This window comes from Mus musculus, chromosome 7 (assembly GCF_000001635.26).
Source record: "Mus musculus strain C57BL/6J chromosome 7, GRCm38.p6 C57BL/6J".
Classification (NCBI taxonomy): Eukaryota; Metazoa; Chordata; class Mammalia; order Rodentia; family Muridae; genus Mus; species Mus musculus.
The window spans coordinates 51,611,092-51,632,313 of NC_000073.6; the positions used below are offsets into that span (position 1 = coordinate 51,611,092).

Genomic DNA, 21,222 nt, shown 5'->3' on the forward strand with positions numbered 1-21,222 from the left:
CTAATAAAAAATGGAAAGAAAAAAAAAAAGAAAGAAATTCTTGCTTAAATAGACCATATGAGTTCCACATGACCCACTCTGCTCTCAACTCTGTAAACATTTTGAAAAGGAAGGGGGAGGTTAGAGGGAAAAAAAAGCTGAGACAAAGGACCAGTTTTAGAGTGAGTAACCTTTTCCCACCTGAGAGCACTGCTCCCCAGCCTGATATTCCATGCTGTGTGGAGCAGGACAGATGCTTACCCTCTGTACCTGTTAAGCAATCCCCTGGTGTTTTGCCTGCATGTATGTCTGCTACGAGTGCCAAGAAGACAGGATTATACTATCACATTCAACCTTCATGTCTATATAACAAATACTTAGTTCTTCCCTGACTTATACAACCAGGAAAATAGAGCTCACAGTCATGGTAGGCAATGGATATGCATATACATGGAAGTATGTTCAGATGAATGTGAACCTCAAAACTAGCAGGCACACAGGGATCAAGAATGAGTGCCCTGGAGGAAATAACGAACTAAACATGAAAATGTAAATGTATGGCAAGAACTGGTCCCCAGTCCCTTTCCTGTTTAGCTTCCAGAAAGCTTCTTCCCTATAGTCTAATTATCTTTATGAAAAGGACTGGAAGATCTGTAGACAGAATCTCATCCATGAAAGGCAAGAGGCTTTCACCCACTGTCACCCACTGGGGGCTGCCTGGCTGACAAGTGTTATAGGCCAACTTTGCCTTTATCAAAATGGACAAAATGAACAGCTAATAACTAGTAGATTTTTGAAAAAAACATACCCTGGAATAATCTAGAAGAATACACCAAGGGGAGATCAGTGGAAATGGAGGTCTAAGGATAAGTCTAAGTTGTAGCAATGAATTTTAAATTTTTCATAGAAAGAAGAGAAAGTAGTACCTCCTTCAAACAAGAATGATATGGAGGTTCAAAGAGTGAGGAGATCTTGAAATATAAACACATAAACCTTAAAAATCAATGAGCCTGAAAAAAAAATGGAAGCCTATCAAAAAGAAAAACCAGGATAAAGACATTGAAAAGAAAATTATCACTTAAACCGAAGATCAATTTAGTATGGCTGATGTCCAACACACAGAACTTCAAGAAAGAATAGAGGAGTCAGAGGAAAGGAAATTATAAGAGATTGTGATGGTTTGTATATGCTTGGCCCAGGGAGTGACAGGACTAGAATGTGTGTCACTCTTGGAGTAGATGTGTCAATGTGGGTGTGGGCTTAAGACCCTCAACCTAACTGCCTGGAAGCAGTATTCAGCTAGCAGCCTTCAAATGAAGAAGTAGAACTCTCAGCTCCTCCTGCACTATGCCTGCCTGGATGTTGCCATGTTCCCATCTTGATGATAATGGACTGAACCTCTAAACTTGTAAGCCTGCCCCAATTAAATGTTGTCCTTATAAGAGTTGCCTTGGTCATGGTATCTGTTCACAGCAGCAAACCCTAACTAAGACAGAGATTAAGGCGAACATCTGAGATGTGAAGGTCAGGAAGCAATTTGCTGCAGAGTAACAAGCAGAGAAAAGAATAGGAAAAGAATCTTTTAATAGTTTTGTGAATTTTATGAAACCATAGAGTATGTCATAAAATCTCAGGAATCAGAGTAGTGTGAGGTTACTATCAACAACAGAGTAGAAAGAGTGAAGGAAAGAGGCCACAAATTACCAGAAAAAAATACTGAGCTTGGAACTCACAAACACAAGGAAACTAAGTGGGAAGGCAGAAAAATAATCAATTTTCAGATACACAAGTTCCCAATAATTTACCCCACCACCACCAGTTCCCTATTGCAGAAACTAGCAAAAATGTCATTAAGAAAAGGTATATGAAACAGGTCATAAGAAGTTGATTCAAAAAAGATCTGTGTGATCACCTAAGATTGGTAATGCCTAAGGGCCCCAAGTATGCATTTGTGCACCCCAACTAATGAGTGTTTGATTTGTATTTAAGCACAAGAGAAGAGCACCCAGAGAATCTAGTGGCCTACGTGGAGCTGAGACATCAAGTCTGACCACACTGGGGAAATCTTAATGTTGTATTTAAGTGTTGGAGAATGAGGACACACAGGAACACTATAACACACCAGCAGAGCATGTCATGAAGCCCAGGGAAAAGAAAACACTGTGTATGAGAGAAGTGACAACTGGGTGACCTTGGTGAGCAGTCAGGTGAGGTGGTGAGCAGTGAGGGCTTTGCAGGGCTTAGAATTTTAACTCTACCATGGAATCATGTGACCTTGAGATGAGTGTAACATTAATTGCTCCAGTCAATAGAGTGTAGAACATAGAAAATGTGTCTATATGAAGAGAGGAAAAGACACAGATGGAGACAGAGAGAAGAGAGGGGCAGGGAGAGATTTAAGAGCATCTTTCAGAGGAGTATACCATCATCAAACATTGAAAGCCAGCCAAATCTATCATAAAACTAACTTATGTGGTACGTATTCTGTTACACACTGCTTTATACTGTACCACACCCATATACACATAAACATATACAGATACACAAACACACATTTATACATGCATGTATACACAGAGACACACTTATATACCTACAAATTTGCACATACACATATACAAACATACACACATACATATACTCATACACAAGCACACACACATACATATAGACAGAGACATAACACACATGCACAAACATAGACATATATATATATATACACACACAAGCATAATCATGCATATGCATGCATATACATATGTATATGCGTACACACAGAGAGACACAGACACATAACACATGCACAGACATATACACACATGTATCTATATACAAGCACAAACATACAAACATATATACGGTCATATGTACACATGCATACAGACACACACACACTGTCTTCTACACAAAGTGTAGCAGGTGTCTCTAGTTTAGTTCAAGTTAATAATAAAAACTAACAAGTATAGTATCTATTGGGATGCCTTACAAGTAAGGGAAATCTAACTTAAATAGAATAAAATACTAATTAAAAGAAATCCATTGCCTCTGTCCAGTTAAAGATCACATTTCAGCGTGACTTGATCAGCCTTTCTGCCTCTGCCTCTGCCTCTGCCTCTGCCTCTGCCTCTGCCTCTGCCTCTGCCTCTGCCTCTGCCTCTGCCTCTGCCTCTGCCTCTGCCTCTGCCTCTGCCTCTGCCTCTGCCTCTGCCTCTGCCTCTGCCTCTGCCTCTGCCTCTGCCTCTGCCTCTGCATCATAAATGACCAACAGGGCTGTCACTCCTTATCAAAATTGTTCTAGTGCATTGCCAGTTACTTCAGTCTTCAAAGATGGCACCTTTGTCCTATGGGCAGATAGTACCCTAGTAGTGACCCACCATATTGACTGTGACTTATTGATGTGCATATTCGTGTTTTAAAGACAAAATCGTGCATAAAATGTTAGCATCCCTCTAAACTTGCTCAACCATCACTTTCAAGTAACTTCACTTTTAAAGCCAAAGTAATCTTTTCTATTGCCACTAGAGGGCAGCAGCTAGAGAAACATGACTGTTGCTTATGTCTCTGCAGACCTTGTTTTCTCATTTCCAGGTATAGTTCGAGAATGCTTAAGTATGGTTAAACATTGTCTGTTCTATAATAAAACCATGTATGTGGATCTTTGGTTTGGGAAACATAACGATAATTATTATAAACTGGGATTTCCCGCCTCTCTGCTTTTGATAGTATATTCATCTTTTTTGATGGCTTGGGTTTTTTTTTTTTTTTTGAAAATGTCATATATGAGTACTGTATTTACATCACTTGCACCCCTTTCTCTCTACCTTTAAACTCTTTATGTGTTCCCCCAACTTATTCTCAAATTCATGACCTCTTCTTTAATTATTGAGGAGTGTGTGTGTGTGTGTGCCCATGTGTAGAAACTGCTGTGTCCATTTACTGTTGCTCATATGCATGTATACATGTTTAGGGCTGGCCATTTGAGACAGCATAACCTATCAAGGCTGAGCATGGAGACAACCCTTTCTTTCTCTCTCTCTCTCTCTTGTGTGTCAGCCACTGATTTCCTATGATTTTTCATGTAGGGATGAGGCCTTCTATGATTTACACATCCAAGCTTGCCTGTCAGCTGGTATTCTTTTTTTTTTTTTTTTTTTGAAGTAGCAATGAAAATATTTTTTTAAATTTTTTTATTAGGTATTTTCCTCGTTTACATTTTCAATGCTATCCCAAAGGTCCCCCATACCCACCCCCCCAATCCTCTACCCACCCACTCCCCCTTTTTGGCCCTGGCGTGCCCCTGTACTGGGGCATCTAAAGTTGGCAAGTCCAATGGGCCTCTCTTTGCAGTGATGGCCGACTAGGCCATCTTTTGATGTCAGCTGGTATTCTTATTGTTCAGGTCTTAGATTGATCACCACATTGAAAGATTCATAGATTCAGGTTCTCTGACATAGATGGAAGATACTGACTCACAAGAGCCATCTTGGTGCTCTGGCTCTTACCATCTTCCTGCCGTGCTTTCCACAATGTTCCACTACAACGACTTGGGTGTAAGAGTTGAGTTGCAGATGTGTCAGTTGCCCACTCCGTAATCAGTTGCTGTCATAGGAGCAATGATGTAGAAGGTAGAGTGAAATTATAAACTGTTGGCTGACAGGTGGGAGCTTTCAGTAATGTTGGATAACTTCTTTCAGGGAAAATAGTGCCTGTCAGTATAGGATGCTAATACATAGTAGAGGGGAAAGCAATGCAATAACCAAGGACAGAAAAAGAACAAAATCCTAATAGAGTCCAGAGAGAGGGAAAACCATGCCCAAATCCCAGCACATCTGCTTTGGAATTCATTCTCTATACGAATCTGTGAAACACCATGAGCACCAAGCAGAGGTAGCCACGGCTTGTGATTTTTCCTTCTGCTTCTGTTTTCTTTTCTCTTCTCTTTCTTTTCTTCTCCCTCCTTCTTTCTCTCTCTTTCATTCTTTCTTTTTTGGAGAAAGGGTCATATTATGTAGCCTTGGCTGGTCAGAAATTCAGTATGTAGATCAGGCTAGATTTGTACTCACAGACATCCACCTACCTTGGTTTCCTGAGTGCTGGGATTAAAGGTGTGTGCCACTGTGCTTGGTGGCTACCTCTACATTGGCTTCTTTAATAGTGGGAGTGTGTTTATTTTATATTCATATAGCTTGTACCACTTTTTACCTCTTATTTTTCACATATGCTTATGTGAGCAGAGCATACCTTTTCCTTTAAGGAGATACTTTTTATGTTTTCATAGAGTCCAGTGGATTCAAACTTCTTTTGGAATTTGTTACCAAGGCTGGGTAGGGAATGGTGACTGGGGAGTTCAAGCCTGAAAGTCCTTTCCTGGCATGGAACATAATTGCTCTTTGTATTGTTTCTGGCAGTGGTTTCTGTTTTCTTCAAAACATGGGCTATTCTGAAGAAAGTTAATTTTAAGTTATTTTTCTTCTAAGTACCGAAAGAAAGCGCGCGCGCACACACACACACACACACACACACACACACACACACACACACACACACAAGATTTCTAATCATAAATACAGATTCGTGTGCTTTACATGTAGTTATAAACATATGTTTTCATGTTTAAAATATATAGCTAAGGCAAGAATGTATAATATTAAGAATTTATTTTTAATTATGTGTGTGTGCCTGTGTGTATATATACATGCATTTGCTTGCAGATTCTTGTAGAGACCAGAAGATGATGTCAGATCTCTAGGTGGTTGATTGTGGGATGCCTAGTGTAGGTGCTGGGAACTGAACACTGGCCCTCTAAAGAGCAGCAAGGACTCTACTGAGACTCTAACACTCCCTGCGTACATACTTTTACTTAGGTAGATGACAGAAAAATCAGAGATTTTATATTAGGCCATAAAACACAGCAGCATAATTGTGCTCTTTACATGGAACTCAAAATGAATTATATCTTTTATTTCTGTCGCTCAAAAAAATTGTAGAATGATAAATTATTTGAAAAGTCTCTGGGGATAATACTGCAAAGTAAAATCAAATAAAGCTTAACTAAAAACTGTCCACTTAAAAACCCTTGATAAGAAAAGAGTCAAGATGAATCCTGGAGCTTACTCAGCCTAAACCTGAAAGATGTGTGGGGTTATTACAGTGAACATTTACTTAAGCATCCAGAGGTAAATAAAGCCATACTATCTACCAGAAAGCACCGGAATACATTTCACTCTTTGAGAATTTTGGCTGTTTACCGTGACCCAGCAAAGGGTGAAGCCAAAGAAGGGCCAAAAAATCTACAACAAACAAAACGTTCTATCCCAGATAGTTACAGAATTGATAATTTTGACTTGTGGTAGCAATACACCCTAGGGGAAAAAACTATATGTATGACTTTCAGTATGATGCCTATAATACACACACACAAAGAAAGAGAGAGAGAGAGAGAGCAGTTAGACACACTGAGAGGGAGAGAGAGAGCAGACAGCCACACACACTGAGAGAAAGAGAGCAGACAGTCACACACAGAGGAAGAGAGAGGAGGAGGAAAAAATCAGTCAGACACATGCTGAGAGGAAGAGAGAGCAGACAGACAGACAGACAGACAGACAGACACACACACACACACACACACACACACACAGAGCATGGGGGGAGGGGAGGCAGACAGATAGTCAGACACACCCACAGAAGTGTGTACACAATGATACAGGAAGAAGCTCTAGTCTACAAGAGAATCGTAAATTAATCTACTGTGGAGTCAAATCTGAAACAACACCCCTGTGTGCTTGCTTAGCTGGCTTTTCTAAACCTCAGCATAGTGAAATTTCTTTTGTGTTCAAGTGAGATTCTCAAGCCATCAGTGAGTCTGTAACAGAAATTTTGTAATCAGTTTGATAATTGCATGCATATTGCCCACAAGAAGGACTTTATGCTTTTAGGTATAGATTTTATTTTAACTGATACTAACAAAGAAGAGGGAAAGAAAGAAAAAACAAATAAACACACAAAAACCAGTAGCTTGAGTTATGTAATTAAGGGTTAAGATTCTTTTTAAACCTTCCACCAGAGGGCAACATTTGCAAGGCATTTAAATAATCCTTCCAAGTATTTCCTCACATAAACAAATATAAACTGGCCTCATTGCTGTAGGTAATCCCTTATGTAAATATCAAGGTATCCATGCATATGGTTATTTGAGCAATTATATATAAAACACCTATCTAATCAAAAAAAACAGTAAATCTATATAAAAAGACAGAATTTTCAAAAAGAAAGCTGCTTTTGGAAGCTTCTTTTTTTTTTTGCTACCCCCTCCCTATTATATTATTAACATTAAGCTTAAGTATTGAAAACACCTTAGTAATGAAGGAAATAAAAAGAAATGACTCCCATCAATGAAAAATAGATGCTGTGTGATTTTGCAAATGCAAGACGTGTTGGCAATAACCTACTATAGTTTCCTTTGTACCAATGAGGAAATGGAAATTTATTCATGTAAAGTCATTGAGCCTGTCATGACAGTAATACAGTCTGAGCCAACCCCAAACCAGCTGATCTCAGCTAAATCCTCCAAGCTAATGGTGTTCAAAGTGCGACCTAGGCAACAATATGTCCTGGAAACTTGCTAAGTTTGCCTCTCCTTGGGCTCTGCCTGACCTCTTGAATTATTTTCTATTTTAACAGGATCTCTTTCTTTGGAAAGTACTCCAACCCATTCTGCTTCCTCACACTCATTACCAGGTACAAAGTTTACTGCAATTTGTAGAGCTCATTCTTCACTAGAAAATGGAAATAAAACTGTCTCAGCTCACAGGACTGCGGGGAATGAATGAGGTCACCTGAGTGCGACGCACTCATAAGCTGTAATATGTTATGCACATGAGTTCTATGAATGGAACCCTGTTACGAAAAGGGGCTGTGCTTTCAGAGGGAAAGCTGTCTAATGGTGGAAGAGAGGTGATGGGTAAAATTAGATAGACTTTATTTATAGGGAAAAGGAGGTTCCCCATATAAGTCAAGGCTTTTACAACTATGGCTAAGTAATATTCATAATTATTACCATATATTTCCCTAAAGATAAATCTAATGAATTTACTAGGGTCCAAGGTTTTTGTGGTCTGTATTTGGGATTTTGAACCCCATTAAGAAGGCTGAAGAAAATCTGTTGGGTTGGTTAAATAGGTGTGCTATGGTGAAACCAGCTACTCATATGGGCAGAGCCTTATGACACCACCGAGTCTCTGGGGGCTGAGTAGCAATTCTCATAATTTTCCGTGTTCAGAGCTTCCTCTTCTTCATGACTATGCTTTATCATGCCACTGACCGGAATGTTCTCCAAGTGTTACAAGCTCTCTTTGTACAGCCCACCACCCCTCCCTACCCGCTGGGCAGCCATCACTTTCTAGGCTTAAATTTCTTTTAAAATATTAAGTTACCTCCTAAAATGCTTCCTGTACACTTTTACACAGAGACAGGGCTTCCTATCGTGTCTAGTTCCATCTATAATTATTTCTACAGATATTTATGTGTATCTGCCCTGTGACTTGTGAGACCTTTCAAGGGATTGTTTCCAGAACTAGCACATGTCTCGGCTCTCAACAAATATTTTTAGAGTGAGTAAATCAATATTAGCTCTTATTTCCATTCAGACACCCAGATTGTTACTGGAAAAGGGAGGAAAACTAGATGATATTTCTCAATGCAGATGAATGCAGTTATGTAATCTAAAAGCAGTATCTTCGTGCTGGAGTACTACTACATGGCATATATATGAATGATTCAGCCATCTTGGTTTTAAGTGGTTTTAAGTTCTAGTCAACTGGGATGGAGCTTAAGAAGAAATGCTTAAGAGAATCATTTTTGCATCATCATCATCTCAGACTCAGATATTGAATGTAACTTCCAGTTTTACCTAAACTTCCAAAATCATTGATATTCCTAAGTGAATTCATTTCAGTGACTTGAATAGCTAAGGAAACCTGCATTTTAAAAAATGCCCTTTTATCACCCCCCCCCAAAGCTCCCCGTGGCTAAACCATCAACCAAAAAGTACATATTGGGGGGATCCATGGCTTCAGCTGGATATATAGCAGAGGATTGCCTTATCAGGCATCACTGAAAGGGGAGCCCCTTGGTCCTATGGAGGTTGGATGACCCAGGGTAGGGGAATGCTAGGGCTCTGAAGCAGGATTGGGGGGAAGCACCCTCATAGAGGTAGGGGGAGGGGCAAGGGCATAGGGGGGGTTGTGGAGAGGAAACTAGGAAGGGGGATAACATTTGAAATATAAATAAATAAAATAACCAATAAACAAATGCTCTTGTAAAACAAGTCCTAAGGAGCTGGAAATTTTGCAATGAAACAATTTGATGAGTTTTTTTTTTCCTTTGTACCCTATATTTTTTTCTTTTATACTCTATCTCCTATGGAAGTGCATTCAATTTTGTGGCATTCCAGGGATATTTTTGAAGATGGCTTCCTGGTTTTTAAAGTATATACGTAATATAATATATAACATTCACATAATGCATATGTCCCAAAATAACAGGAATGTAATCGTGGTATTCTTGCTCAACCATACTTCTTAATGAAATACAATTTTATAGGCTTTGGATTTGGATTTAACAATTGCAAAGGGTTTTAGCTATTTGTGATTTTTTTTCATCTCTCTATTTTAGGAAATTTTTTTCCACATATCATTTGAAATCGTCAGAGAACATTCTTATTTGACTCTGCACCGTACCTCTGGGATGTAATCCAATAGTCCCTATGTAAAACGCACTCCCCTGGTTGATTTAGCTAGCATCCAAGGTTTAACCTTGGGGATGTAGCTCAAGGACAGTCTGTTTCGTAAGCACTTGCCTGGACTGCATCTTAAGAGGGTTGTGGTCCATGCGAAATAACTCACATTAATTCAGCACAATTTAATTGTTTTGCTTAATGATATAGGTTCAATGGTATTATACACAACTAAGATGGAAAACCTTGTAGGACCATCTCTCAAAACCCAACAAGCAACAATGGCAAAAATAGCCTCCCTCTTAAGAAAAGGTGTCATAAGGAGGGAAAAATAAAATTTAAATAGAGTGTAAATATATTGAAATAAATTTTTAAAACATTATCAGTTACTCTTCGCTAACAAGCTTAGTTATAGGTACAAATTTTACCTGTAATTAGAAATAATTCAGTATTGTGTTGTGCATTAGTTAATTAAAGAAACTTAGAATTCCAAAGAATTCATTTCAGACTGCCTGTCCTTTATTCGGAAAGTGCACTAATGTTACAGCTGTCATTATCTCTCTGTCTCTCCTCCTTCTCTGTCCCACCTCTTTTTTTTTTTTTTTTTTTTTTGTCTCCTTCCATTTCTCTCTCTGCATCCTTTCTTGTTCGTCTTAGGGGTTGAATCAAATACACAAGCAATATTATTATGCATCTCATAAACATAAGCTTTATATCGGAGGGGAACCAGGTGTTCACCTGGATACCACACACCTAAAGTAGAAGCTTCTGCAGTGTTGCTTCTTCACCATGCTGTCAGAGCTAGTATGTACATGCTGGGCAACGGGTGGCCAAGCAGAGTAACTTGTCAGTGTTTAATAAAGCCCTCCTCCCTTGCAGAGCCAAATGCAGCTTTCCTCCTGAGAACTCTGCAGACGATGACATCTCCCTACTTGGTTTCCATAGCATCCGTTCCTGAAGAGCCCTAGAAAGGCCCTTGGTCAGGGCGATCCGCCCAGCTCCCCTAGGAAGTTGGCGAGCGGGTTAGCCAAAAGCAGCAGCCAAGGTTCCTTAGCTTCCTCTGTCCGTGGTCCTGAAATGCTAAACTGCGCCGCGCGCACTGACGGGAGCGGTCAGGTTTTATGGAAGGTCTCCCCCGGCGCTGCCTAAACCACAGCTGTGTGTCTGTTATTCACTCACGTTCGCAAAGATCAGCTAACATTCTCAGTCTTAATTCCACTCTGCCACTCTGCCGCAGAGCACAATTACGCCGGCGCGATGGGAGGAGACCATGTTAAGGCAGGAAGCTAACAGCAGCCGCTCACCTGAGGCCTAGGAAGCTCCCAAGGGTTCTGAGAGCTATGAGCTCTGATCAGCAAAGTCACCATTTTAGACAGTAGGGTTCTTTTGCTTTTTTCCTTACACAAGGGTTCGATGACGTTTCTGGTCAATCTGATTAAAAGACAGCGGATTTGATTGCGATAAGACTTCAAAACCGGGAATTTACGTTGTTTTTCGGTGAGGTGACTTCCAGAACAGGGACTCATCAGCACCCGCCCAAATACCACGGCACTGCGCGCGCCCTCGGCCACCGGATCCTCCCCTTCCAATGAGACTTTGTGACTGTGTGTACCAATTCTCCTATTAGGAAACCCGTGGGCTGCATGCAGCTATTCTGTTGTACTCTCTTTCTCGCCCTCCCTCCCCTCTCCAACTCACAGCCTTGCTGGAAAGCTCACCTCTGCTGAGAAGAAAAAGCTCTACCTTAACCAACTAAGACTATGCGCAGAATCCGTCTTTCATAGCCACAACAATTTAAATCTGGTAAGGCTGGACACCAGTCTTTACAAGAATGGAGTCGGTAAAACAAAGGATTTTGGCCCCGGGGAAAGAGGGGATAAAGAATTTTGCTGGAAAATCCCTCGGACAGATCTACAGGTAAGAGACTGCAACCCCATGCTTACCTGGGACTCATCTGGACAGAATCTGCAAAGCCATTTCTGAAAAGCTTGATTACTTAGAAAGATTGTAACATGGTGGGAAAGTCTTTTTGTTGCTCATTGCTGAAGCTAGGTTCCACTGGAAACCTGCTTATGAATGCAGGAATGTGACACTAAACGAACCTGTCGTGTGTGTGTGTGTGTGTGTGTGTGTGTGTGTGTGTGTGTGTGTGTGATTTTGTTTCATTACCTGGGGATTCTCATGTGCTCCAATTCAGTTCTTAATCCTCCTTTGCAATTCCAAAATGTTCGTTCAGCACCTGCTCATAAAGCCTGTCTTTGTTTTCTTATAGATTTCACAAATAAAATCCCTTTGATCCAAACAAGTGAATAACAAAAGCCAAAACCCTTTTTAAAAATAAACTTCAAAGACAAATGAAAGAAAAGGAATCTAGACCTTAGCTGCAAAAACATAGTGAAGAACTCTCCCATGGGAAATTCTGTATTGAATGAAACAGGATCAAAATATATCAATAATTGATCATTGATGTTTCTCTGTTGGATCTAAAACATTGTATATGTATTTTTTTTAATTTGTTTGCTATGTTTTAGGAGTCTGTATCTTGTGTGGGAAATTTCACAGTGATTTAAGAACCAGAATAGTAAACGCAAAATTACTTTAAAAGTAATAGAAAAAAATGTAAATGTTATCCTTCTTGTAATTGCTGCACTAAGCATACTGTGCTTTGCATGAATTCAGGTCCTGAAAGATGTATTACATCTTTTATTAATACTACTTTTTGCCAATGATACAAGCAAAATCAATGAGACAGCAAACACGGTAGGAAGATAGATTTTTAAAGAAACATTCATTTTCACATTTGGAAACTGAAGTCTTGGCTATCCATGAGAGTTGTAAACAAGATGGCCAATGTACATCTCTTTTTTTCCAGCTGCTTGGTTCTGGTGGGCTTCAGTATACACCATCACGCTCCTCTGCGGCAAAGGATGCCGCAGCAAGCACCCTGCAGTCCTGCAGCTGCTTAGAGGCTACTGTGGGGTGGGGAACTCAGGTGCACAGTTCAACTTTACAAATTCAGGTGTATAAAGTCAAGTAAAAAATGATCAAATTGGTTAAATGCCTTCCTTGAAGGAAAAAGAAAATCACTGCCTTGTTCCTAGTGCTTGGGTTATATGTCTGTGATAAACACACACAATGCACAGCCACACTTTAATGACCTAATCTGCAGTAGAATTTGAGAGAATTTGGAATAGAGATACAAGTTTATTGGCAGCCATGTTCCATGCTATACCTGCTTTGAATTGGTGTTAAAATTCCATAGGCTTCAGCTGTGTGTGTGTGTGTGTGTGTAAGCAATTGTGTGCCATTTAATGGTATGTACACGATTAATAGTAAGTACAAGATGCATTGAAAAAATATTTGTCTACTGTAAGTGAAGACACAGTTTAAATATCAAAAAATACCAGTCTTGTTGAAAGATAGCTATTACCTTCTACCCCATTCTTTCATAAAAATGGACATTTCATGGATGTGCTAGCATGAGAACAGCACCACCGTTTTTTTCAAGCCCATTCAGCATTCCAAGTCTCTCCCCTCCCTACTCCCTCAAGGATGAAAGCCTAAAGGGAATTGATTGAGAAGAGTCAAATCTTATGATTTTAAAAATCAGATCTTTCTCTGAGTGGTACAGATGGCCCTGTGGGTGCCCCTTAGTAAGTCCAGGAATCTCATTTTCTGTGTCTGGAAATGGGCCCGCGATATTTTTCAGTGTGCTGTAACTGAGATAGTAATGACGCAAGATTGTGAATGATTAATTATTCATGTTGTAGGAAGGAAGATGAGGTGTCAGCCATATGCCTTTGTGTCTAACAGGAGTAAAGAGAGGAGGGATTGAGAAAGGGAGAGGGAGAGAGAGAGAAATGGGGGAGGGAGTGTTGAAATGGCACCCCAAAAGAGAAGATTGGGAAGTGTTTGGCAGGGTAAGGAAAGACACTAGCAAATTGCACACTGGGGAAGTGAGGGGAAGAATGGAGATCATGGTCTCCAAGCAGCTGCAGATGAGCAGAATTGCCTCTGATGCTGTGAGAGGCCCTTCTTAAGCCCTTGGTAGACCGAGGTGTTGGAAAGGACCATCAGGAAAGGACCTGGAGTACAGCACCTAGGAATCAGAATGCCTTCCCGCAGAAGGAAGTCCTTTCGCAATACTTGTCCCTCGCATACTAATGACCCTAAAAGTTAGGTCCAGCGGACCTGTATGCAAATTGAGACATATTAAAGTGCCAAAACTGGGGTTCACTGAGTTAGACCTGAGGGTAATAAGGTGAAGTCGCTGCTGCCTAAGGAGGAGGGTATAGAATTTCATACAATATAAGAGGCTCGCACTCTCTAAAAGAAACGAGGACAGAGCCCAACTCCCCAGAGCCTAAGGGTTGAGGAAACCAAATGCCTGGGCTTAAGGCGTCTTTGTTTCCTACACCACAGAAAAGGGGTGGGAAGTGCCTAACCACAGGCGTCCTTTCTCCTTAATCCGACACAGGGTGCTGGAGAAGAAGCAGGACAACCGAGAGACCATCGAGCTGACAGAGGACGGTAAGCCCCTGGAGGTGCCTGAGAAGAAGGCTCCGCTATGCGACTGCACGTGCTTCGGCCTGCCGCGCCGCTACATCATAGCCATCATGAGCGGCCTCGGCTTCTGCATATCCTTCGGCATCCGCTGTAACCTGGGCGTGGCCATCGTGGACATGGTCAACAACAGCACTATCCACCGCGGAGGCAAAGTTATCAAGGAGGTGGGCACTGACCTCGTCGGGCTGACTCGCAGCCATTCACCTGTCTAAGCTCAATTTCCCCACTGAAAGAGGAAGGCTTGCGTGCAGTCTAACCCTTCCCCAGGACTGTCATCCTAGATCGGACAACCAGAGTGCAATTTTCTCCCTTTCCTGCTCTGATCCAGGACCTTTCCTCCCTCGTTTGAAAGGCATAAGACAGTGTCTGGGGGCTTGTGTAAAGAATGACAGCTGAGAGCTAGCAAAGTCTGCTAACCTAAACAGAAAGATTTTCCTTGTAGTGATAGGGAGTAACACACACACATCCTGGATTCCTCCAGATCCTCCCTCCTACTTGTACCCCTTTTAAAAAGCGCCTTTAGTTATCAGAACAAACAAACAAACAAAAATAGAAAGCCCGGCAATCAAATCAGCTTGTCCATATCAGGTTTGACTAAGAGACCTTTTGGAAGGCGTAGTACCCAGGCTGGAAGAGAAGCTATGGAGTAGGGGAGTTCTCTGCAGTAACTTTACAGATGTGTTCCGCAGTGATGCCTCCTGAGCGAAGGTGAGCTGAAGGGCACAAAAATCTTTCCCGGGAATGTAGTAGAGCTGCTTGATTTGGTCACAGAATTTGGGGACACACTGGAAAGCCGAACTGACTTTTCTGAGCTTTCTGGAGCCCAAGATACCCAGGAAATTTTCAAGAGGGAAAAATCGCATGCCCAGTTTCCTGGGCATGGCAAAAGCTTGGAATTTTACAGTAACTTTCAGGTATTTGGTTCCCATTTCTTGAGAGGCATATCCTGTGTTCTGGCCCAGTGTGGCCTTGACATTTTATACAGCTCTGAAACAGAACCTTCAACTGTGCACCCCTCTCCCACCATATTATAACTTCTCCAAACTCATGGGAGACTGTCCCTAAACCTTTTTGTTCTACCCATTCAGATTTAAGGAAGACAGCATTTCTAACGCCTTCAACAGTTAAAAGAACCTTAACCAATATTCTTTTCTGAAAGTTCGAATTCTTAGCCGGGACTTCTAAAATTCCTCTACCAAGTGAGGAGATCACAGGTTCACAGACTACACATCCGCAAGAAAGTCTGGGAACCCTTACTTCATTGTGAACCACAACATCCTTTTAAAGTGTTTCTCTTATCAGAAGCAATTGTTATGAAACGAAAATAAGGCCCTGGCCTCAGTATTGCAGAAAATGTTCTGCGTGTTTAAAAGTCCCTGGCGCCGAGACCACTTAAAGTGAATTGTGTGCACTGACTGTGTCATACCCAACCCCTGACAGGTTGTTTCTTTGTGTTTTCCCTCTATTCTTATAGAAAGCCAAATTTAACTGGGACCCCGAGACCGTGGGGATGATCCACGGATCGTTCTTCTGGGGCTATATCATCACCCAGATTCCAGGAGGATATATCGCATCGCGGCTGGCTGCTAACCGGTAATACTGGCTCCTGTTTGTGACAATTCTAGACAGCCCTGGGGAATTTGGAAACCCCCTGAGGGCGTTTCCTTGTTGCTGGGTACACCTTCCAGGCCTCAGACCTGACCGCGGTGCCTTCAGTAGCAGAAAGGTCTCGGGAGCTCCAAGATTTGTGCAAAGGAGTCAGCCACGCTAGGCCATTCTAATCAGGCTTCTTAGAGAAGCGGTCCTGGTGCCTTCGAATAGGGCGGGGAGGGGGAAGGAGAGTGCTGGTGTCTGTTGGGAGCGGCGAAGACGGAGCAGTGATGAAAGATGCACAAGTCAGAAAGAAAGGGAGTAGCGGGGTAGGTGCCGGGTGGTGCAGACGGGAAGCGTCAATGGCTAGCCCCCCCTGAGCTAGCCCAGATGGTATTGTGAGTCTGAAGGATTTGTTTCTATGGACGCAGGCGGGATCCAGGGTTCTCGGGGTAGGATTCCACCTGTTAATGAGCTCTGTGCATAAGGGGGCGGGGATGAACTGAACGGCTCAGCTGCGTCCCTCAGCCTCCGACCTCCAGTCGTGCCGCAGTGGCTGGAGCCCAAATCCTAGCAGTAGCTTTCTGGGGACACCCCTCCCCCATGGTTCACATACAGAGACAACCCGAAGCATGAAGACTTGTGGGTGGCGATACTAAGGAAAAAGGCATGACTACCAGAGGACAAGAGACATTTGTTTGCTTCCTTGAGTAGTACATTTTAATGAAAAAATTAAGCCAACAAGGCTAACCCTACCTCTTGAAGTCTGAACCGAGGCTGAGCATTTGTTCCTCCCGACCCCACGGCTTTCAGATCCCAAATAAAGACCTGGGGCCCTTTTTCAGATCTCTGACGTGTAACCCCTCCCTTCCTCCGTTATGCCAGCAAACGTTTTTTTGAGACTAGAGGGCGATCAGCTCCATCAGGTCAGCTCCTAGACCGGTTTTCAAGCTTTCTTCTCAGTGCTCACCTACATCTTCCTGGGCCCATGCCCTGGCTTATCCTCAGGTTCTGCAGGGAGAGGCTGACAGGTCTTCAGGCCTCCAGAATTCTTGGAATTTTATCTTAGGCGTTTACATCTAAGATTGTAGATTTCAGGGAAGCTGATCAAAATGTGTAGGGAAGCACAATAGATAGCTCAGGATATCTTTTGCATATTATACACCCCAAAGGGTGGCACCCAGCACTGGGACCCAGCAGGTGGCTTTCTTCTGTAAAAATAGGAGTCAGTTTTATGGAAGTGACAAGAAAAAAATCTAATAGTAGGAGGCGTTTTTAAAAGAAAACACTAACTTTGTTGACACTTAGTGATTAAGAACACAGAGCAACATTCTTGATTTTCGAATCTCTAATAAATGGTTTCTTTGGTTGTTTCCCCCCCCCCCCTCTCCCGAAAATTATTGCTTAAAAAAAAGATACATTTTGCCAAAAGATACTTTAAATATACGTATATAAAGTGTTTTTAAAGGAGAGACAAATCAACAGAGGATTCACGAACAAATAATTCCAAATGATATCGAAAATCTCAACTGGATGTCTTGCCTTTAAGGGTTGAGCCGGCAGAGCACGCTGCTTGCCAAGAGTTAAACTGCTAACAGGGCTCCTGCCAGGAATGGAACACCAGGGACACCAGTCTTACCTCTTTGTGACAGCGGGGAGTCAGAAAACCAGGTTTTCCTGATTTTTTTTTTTTTTTTTTTTTTTTTTTTTTGCGATTTTTGCGATTTTTGGTGTCCCTTGGAACAGGATGACTAGGTAGCTGGGTTGCTTTCTTCAAAGAAAAATCTTCAAAGCTTTAGAATTCTAATTTGCACCCAATCCTCTTTACCTTTAAACATAATTTCAAAAGAAAGAGATTCAATGCCTCCAAACATGATATTTTAACTTCTACCAGACTGAAAAAGTTGATAAATGTATTAAAGTAACGTGAAAATATAGATTTAGAGAGACACATGTCTCAGAGTTTAGATCACTTTGAGTCAGTTTTATAATATAAAAAACCTTCTAAGCACATAGGAGCTTCCTGTGAAAATAGGTTAAAGTATGTGGACATTTTCTTTTCTGCTTCTAAAAAGCCTTTCTTGCTCAGTGGGGGTGGAGAGGATGGGACTATGCTAAGGAAAAATGACCAAAATTATAAATAATTCAGTCACCCAGATGTGTTTGTTTTTAACATGTTTTGAATGTTCAGCTGGTGCTAGAAAATGCACTTAGGATTTTGTCCCTGAAAGCTTCCTACATACGGATACCTAAGACTCCTGTAGAATTGATTGATGAACAATGAATATGTCCTGTTATCTTCTTTTTCTAGAAATAGTAGAACACGCAGGGCAGGTCTCTGCCCTAGAGACTTGCCTGTCTGTTCATTCACAGCACTCCTCCTTGTAGGCTGAGATTTCCCTGGGGCAGAATACAAGGACTTCTCTTCCGTCTTGCTTAGAAAAGGCTCTTAGGAACCAGTTGTGTTTGGCATTGTGTTGGGGGAGGAAGGAGTTGTAGGGACAGTTCCTGGGGGGAGAAGGGATCCTAGCTATGCTCGGTTCTGACTTCTCAATGGGAAATAAAAAGCACATTGGATTTTATCCACTTTCTTGGTAAGTTAAGACAGCTTCACTCTTGGTCAGGATTCAAGACTCTGGGTCATTTTATTAACCAAATTATAAACATTTCTCTTCCCTGTTCCTTAAGAGGAGTTGCTGAGGGAGTCAGGGGGAAAGACATTCAATTCAGCAGAATGCTTCTTATCCCTCTTCGTTGTTTTTCCATCGGGAGTCATTAAGTATTATGGGAGGAAGGCTTTAGTCACCTCTGTAGAGGAAGTAAGATGGGATTTCAGAGGACAATTCCTTTTCAAATTTGTAATGTTTTACGATGAGGACATATTTAAAAGAGTGATAAAAAAATTTTGGAGCAAGTTAATTTTCTTTTAAGTAATAGAGGACATGTGAGACTCAGAGCAGTTTAGACTCTTACACATATAGAGTTACCCACAGTGTGTTTGCCCTGCATTTGGGAATATGGCAAGACTTTAATTCCAGGGACATAATTGAATATTTTTTGCAAGTCATAAATAAAGAAGGCCAAGGAAATGTAGTGGATTTATTTTCAATGTATCACAATGTAACTGTGTGTGCCAATATAATTTAAACCTTTGTTGCAAGTTCCCCTAGCTGCTTCTATTCTCCTGATTTCTCAATGCATTATATCAACCTGCATGATCACAAGAACTACCTTGGTCTAATGCCTTTATTTTCTAAGAGGTGTGAGCTGTAACAGTCTTATCTGTGCTTCTTTGTTTGTTTGGATTTTCATGGTGGCATTGCTACCATCTTGAATATCACCTGGTCATGATCTATATTTGGCTCAAGAAATAAAACAAGAAGTTTAACCTCCAAAGCAAAACCTTATGAGTTCAAAATTCTGAATATGTTACTTAATAACCTAGGGACACAAAAACCTTACCCCCTGGGTCTTCTTGTCTAAAGCAAGTGCCTACTTCATTTTGCTGTCCTGATAGCTACACAGAGGCTGCATATGGGTATAAGGAAGTGTCTGGAACTATGTGATTGTTAACTTATGTCATTTATTATTGATTAAACCCTAAATTTAAAAAAAAAAAGAAATACTTTATGATCACGATCTTACTCATTTCAAAATTCACTTTTAGCAAAGTAAATGAATTATTTCCACTGTGATAGTAACAGCCATGTTTGTGTGTTGTGATGTATTTCTGCTTTAAGAACTAATTTTTCCAAACTGATTATTTAGAATTAAATTGTTGTTCACTAAAATTATACAAAGCTCACATGAAAGCTTTAAAACACTATTTTTAAAATGTAAGTCTTTGTCATGCAGAGAGTGCTGGGGCTCTGGTGTGTATTAGCTTTGAGCTATAACCTGGTAAACACATCTGGAGAATTTCAAGTTCAAGGTTGGACTTCTGCATTGAAAGCTGCAGTCATTTCTCCCTTTTCCTGTCCTCTAGCTAATAATGAGCAGTCCACAGTACATTATTTGTTTGTTTTTTTGTTTTGTTTTGTTTTGTTTTTTCAGGCACTTCTTGTCTTTATAACTGACTTTTGCTAGAGAAAATAAAAGAAGATTTTTATTTAATTTTTAAAATGTTCATTTGGATAAGAGATTGTGAGCCATACTTATTTGCAGCATAGTCTCCTTCAACAGGAGCCCTGTTGGAGGTGGACTGATGTCATCTGGCCCAACTCTTCCGTCTCACAAATAGATGCTACCTGAAATACAAGCTCAGAGAGATGGTGACATTCTCTAGGTTGCAAAGGGACCTCATCTGGAGCTCAGGCTTCTCTGGTAGAGGACTACAAGCTAATTCTACAGGGAGTGTAATATTCTGCGTACCTCTGTGTGCTCCACTGTGAAGTTCACTTACACCAGCAGGCTGAACCATCTGCTACCTGAAGGAAGGACTCCAGTCTGTCTGTCATGCCTCAAATCCAGGGGATAAATCCATGAATTAGGCATTGTAAGCCCAAGGGATCGTTAGATTTGTCTTTTTTCTCTTTGAGAAGAAGAAACATACTATATGTGTGTGTTTGTGTGTTTCTGTATCTGTGTGTATAACTGTTTATATGTGTTTGTGTCTCTCTATGGGTCTCTAGTCTCTGACTGTCTCTGTCTCTGTCTGTCTCTCTGTCTCCTGTCTCTCTCTGTCTCTCTCTCTGTCTCTCTCTCTGTCTCTCTGTCTCTCTGTCTCTGTCTCTGTCTCTGTCTCTCTCTCTCTCTCTCTCTCTGTGTGTGTGTGTGTGTGTGTGTGTGTGTGTGTGTGTGTGTTTGGGTGTCTTGAATTCTAAACTCATTTGTAGCAGTGTGATTCTGTTCTTTTCTTTGGAGAGATAGACTTCATGCCTGACAATGATGCAGAAGACGGTTAAAGTTTTCCACGAGTAAAGAGGCATTTAGTTCTTTTCCTCCCCACTCATGCCCTTGTCTGTCTGGGCTCCTGGAAGACTGAAGAATGACTGCAAGAAATTTAGACCTTTTGTATGCAAAACATAAAGAATCCATCCTTGGGGTTCTAATATACCTCAATTCCTTTTCCTAGTATAAAATATACAATAATATATACCTAAAACTGAAATACCCAAATCCATGCTCTAAAACTCTGTACTAATGTGCATTTTTCTTTGTAAAAGTAAAAGACTTTAGGTAAAGTTTTTGGCTTCACTGGTCATAAAAAAAATTGTTTGGTTAGTTTGATTTTTAGAAAGAGAAGAATGACATTTTTAGCATTAACAACTTCATGTTGTCTCATATCTAGAACTGAACAATTTGTTAGTTCTTTCTGCTTCTATGAAATCAATAACAAAGGTGTGTTAATATAT

At 41.0% G+C, this 21,222-nt stretch overlaps 1 protein-coding gene and 1 long non-coding RNA gene across 6 annotated transcripts in view; one reads left to right on the plus strand and one right to left on the minus strand.

The window, feature by feature from the left end:
- Positions 1–13,300, minus strand: part of Gm33136 — a 28,179-nt gene extending 14,879 nt beyond the window's left edge. For 2 of the 3 annotated variants that reach the window (XR_003946771.1, XR_003946770.1), the window contains exons 1-2: positions 11,656–13,300; positions 11,017–11,143 (exon numbers count right to left, since the gene is read on the minus strand). This is a non-coding gene — a long non-coding RNA (predicted gene, 33136). Of the gene's footprint in view, positions 1–10,302; positions 11,144–11,655 lie in introns of those variants that run through there. The other variant, XR_001778127.2, reaches the window with a different exon arrangement.
- Slc17a6 (solute carrier family 17 (sodium-dependent inorganic phosphate cotransporter), member 6) overlaps positions 10,739–21,222 on the plus strand; it is a 49,297-nt gene continuing 38,813 nt past the window's right edge. The window contains exons 1-3 of one of the 3 annotated variants that reach the window (NM_080853.3): positions 10,739–11,629; positions 14,190–14,442; positions 15,753–15,871. In NM_080853.3, coding sequence (NP_543129.3) covers positions 11,544–11,629; positions 14,190–14,442; positions 15,753–15,871 — 458 coding nt within the window. In that variant the 5' untranslated portion in view covers positions 10,739–11,543. The other 2 variants (NM_001355150.1, XM_006540601.4) reach the window with 2 other exon arrangements.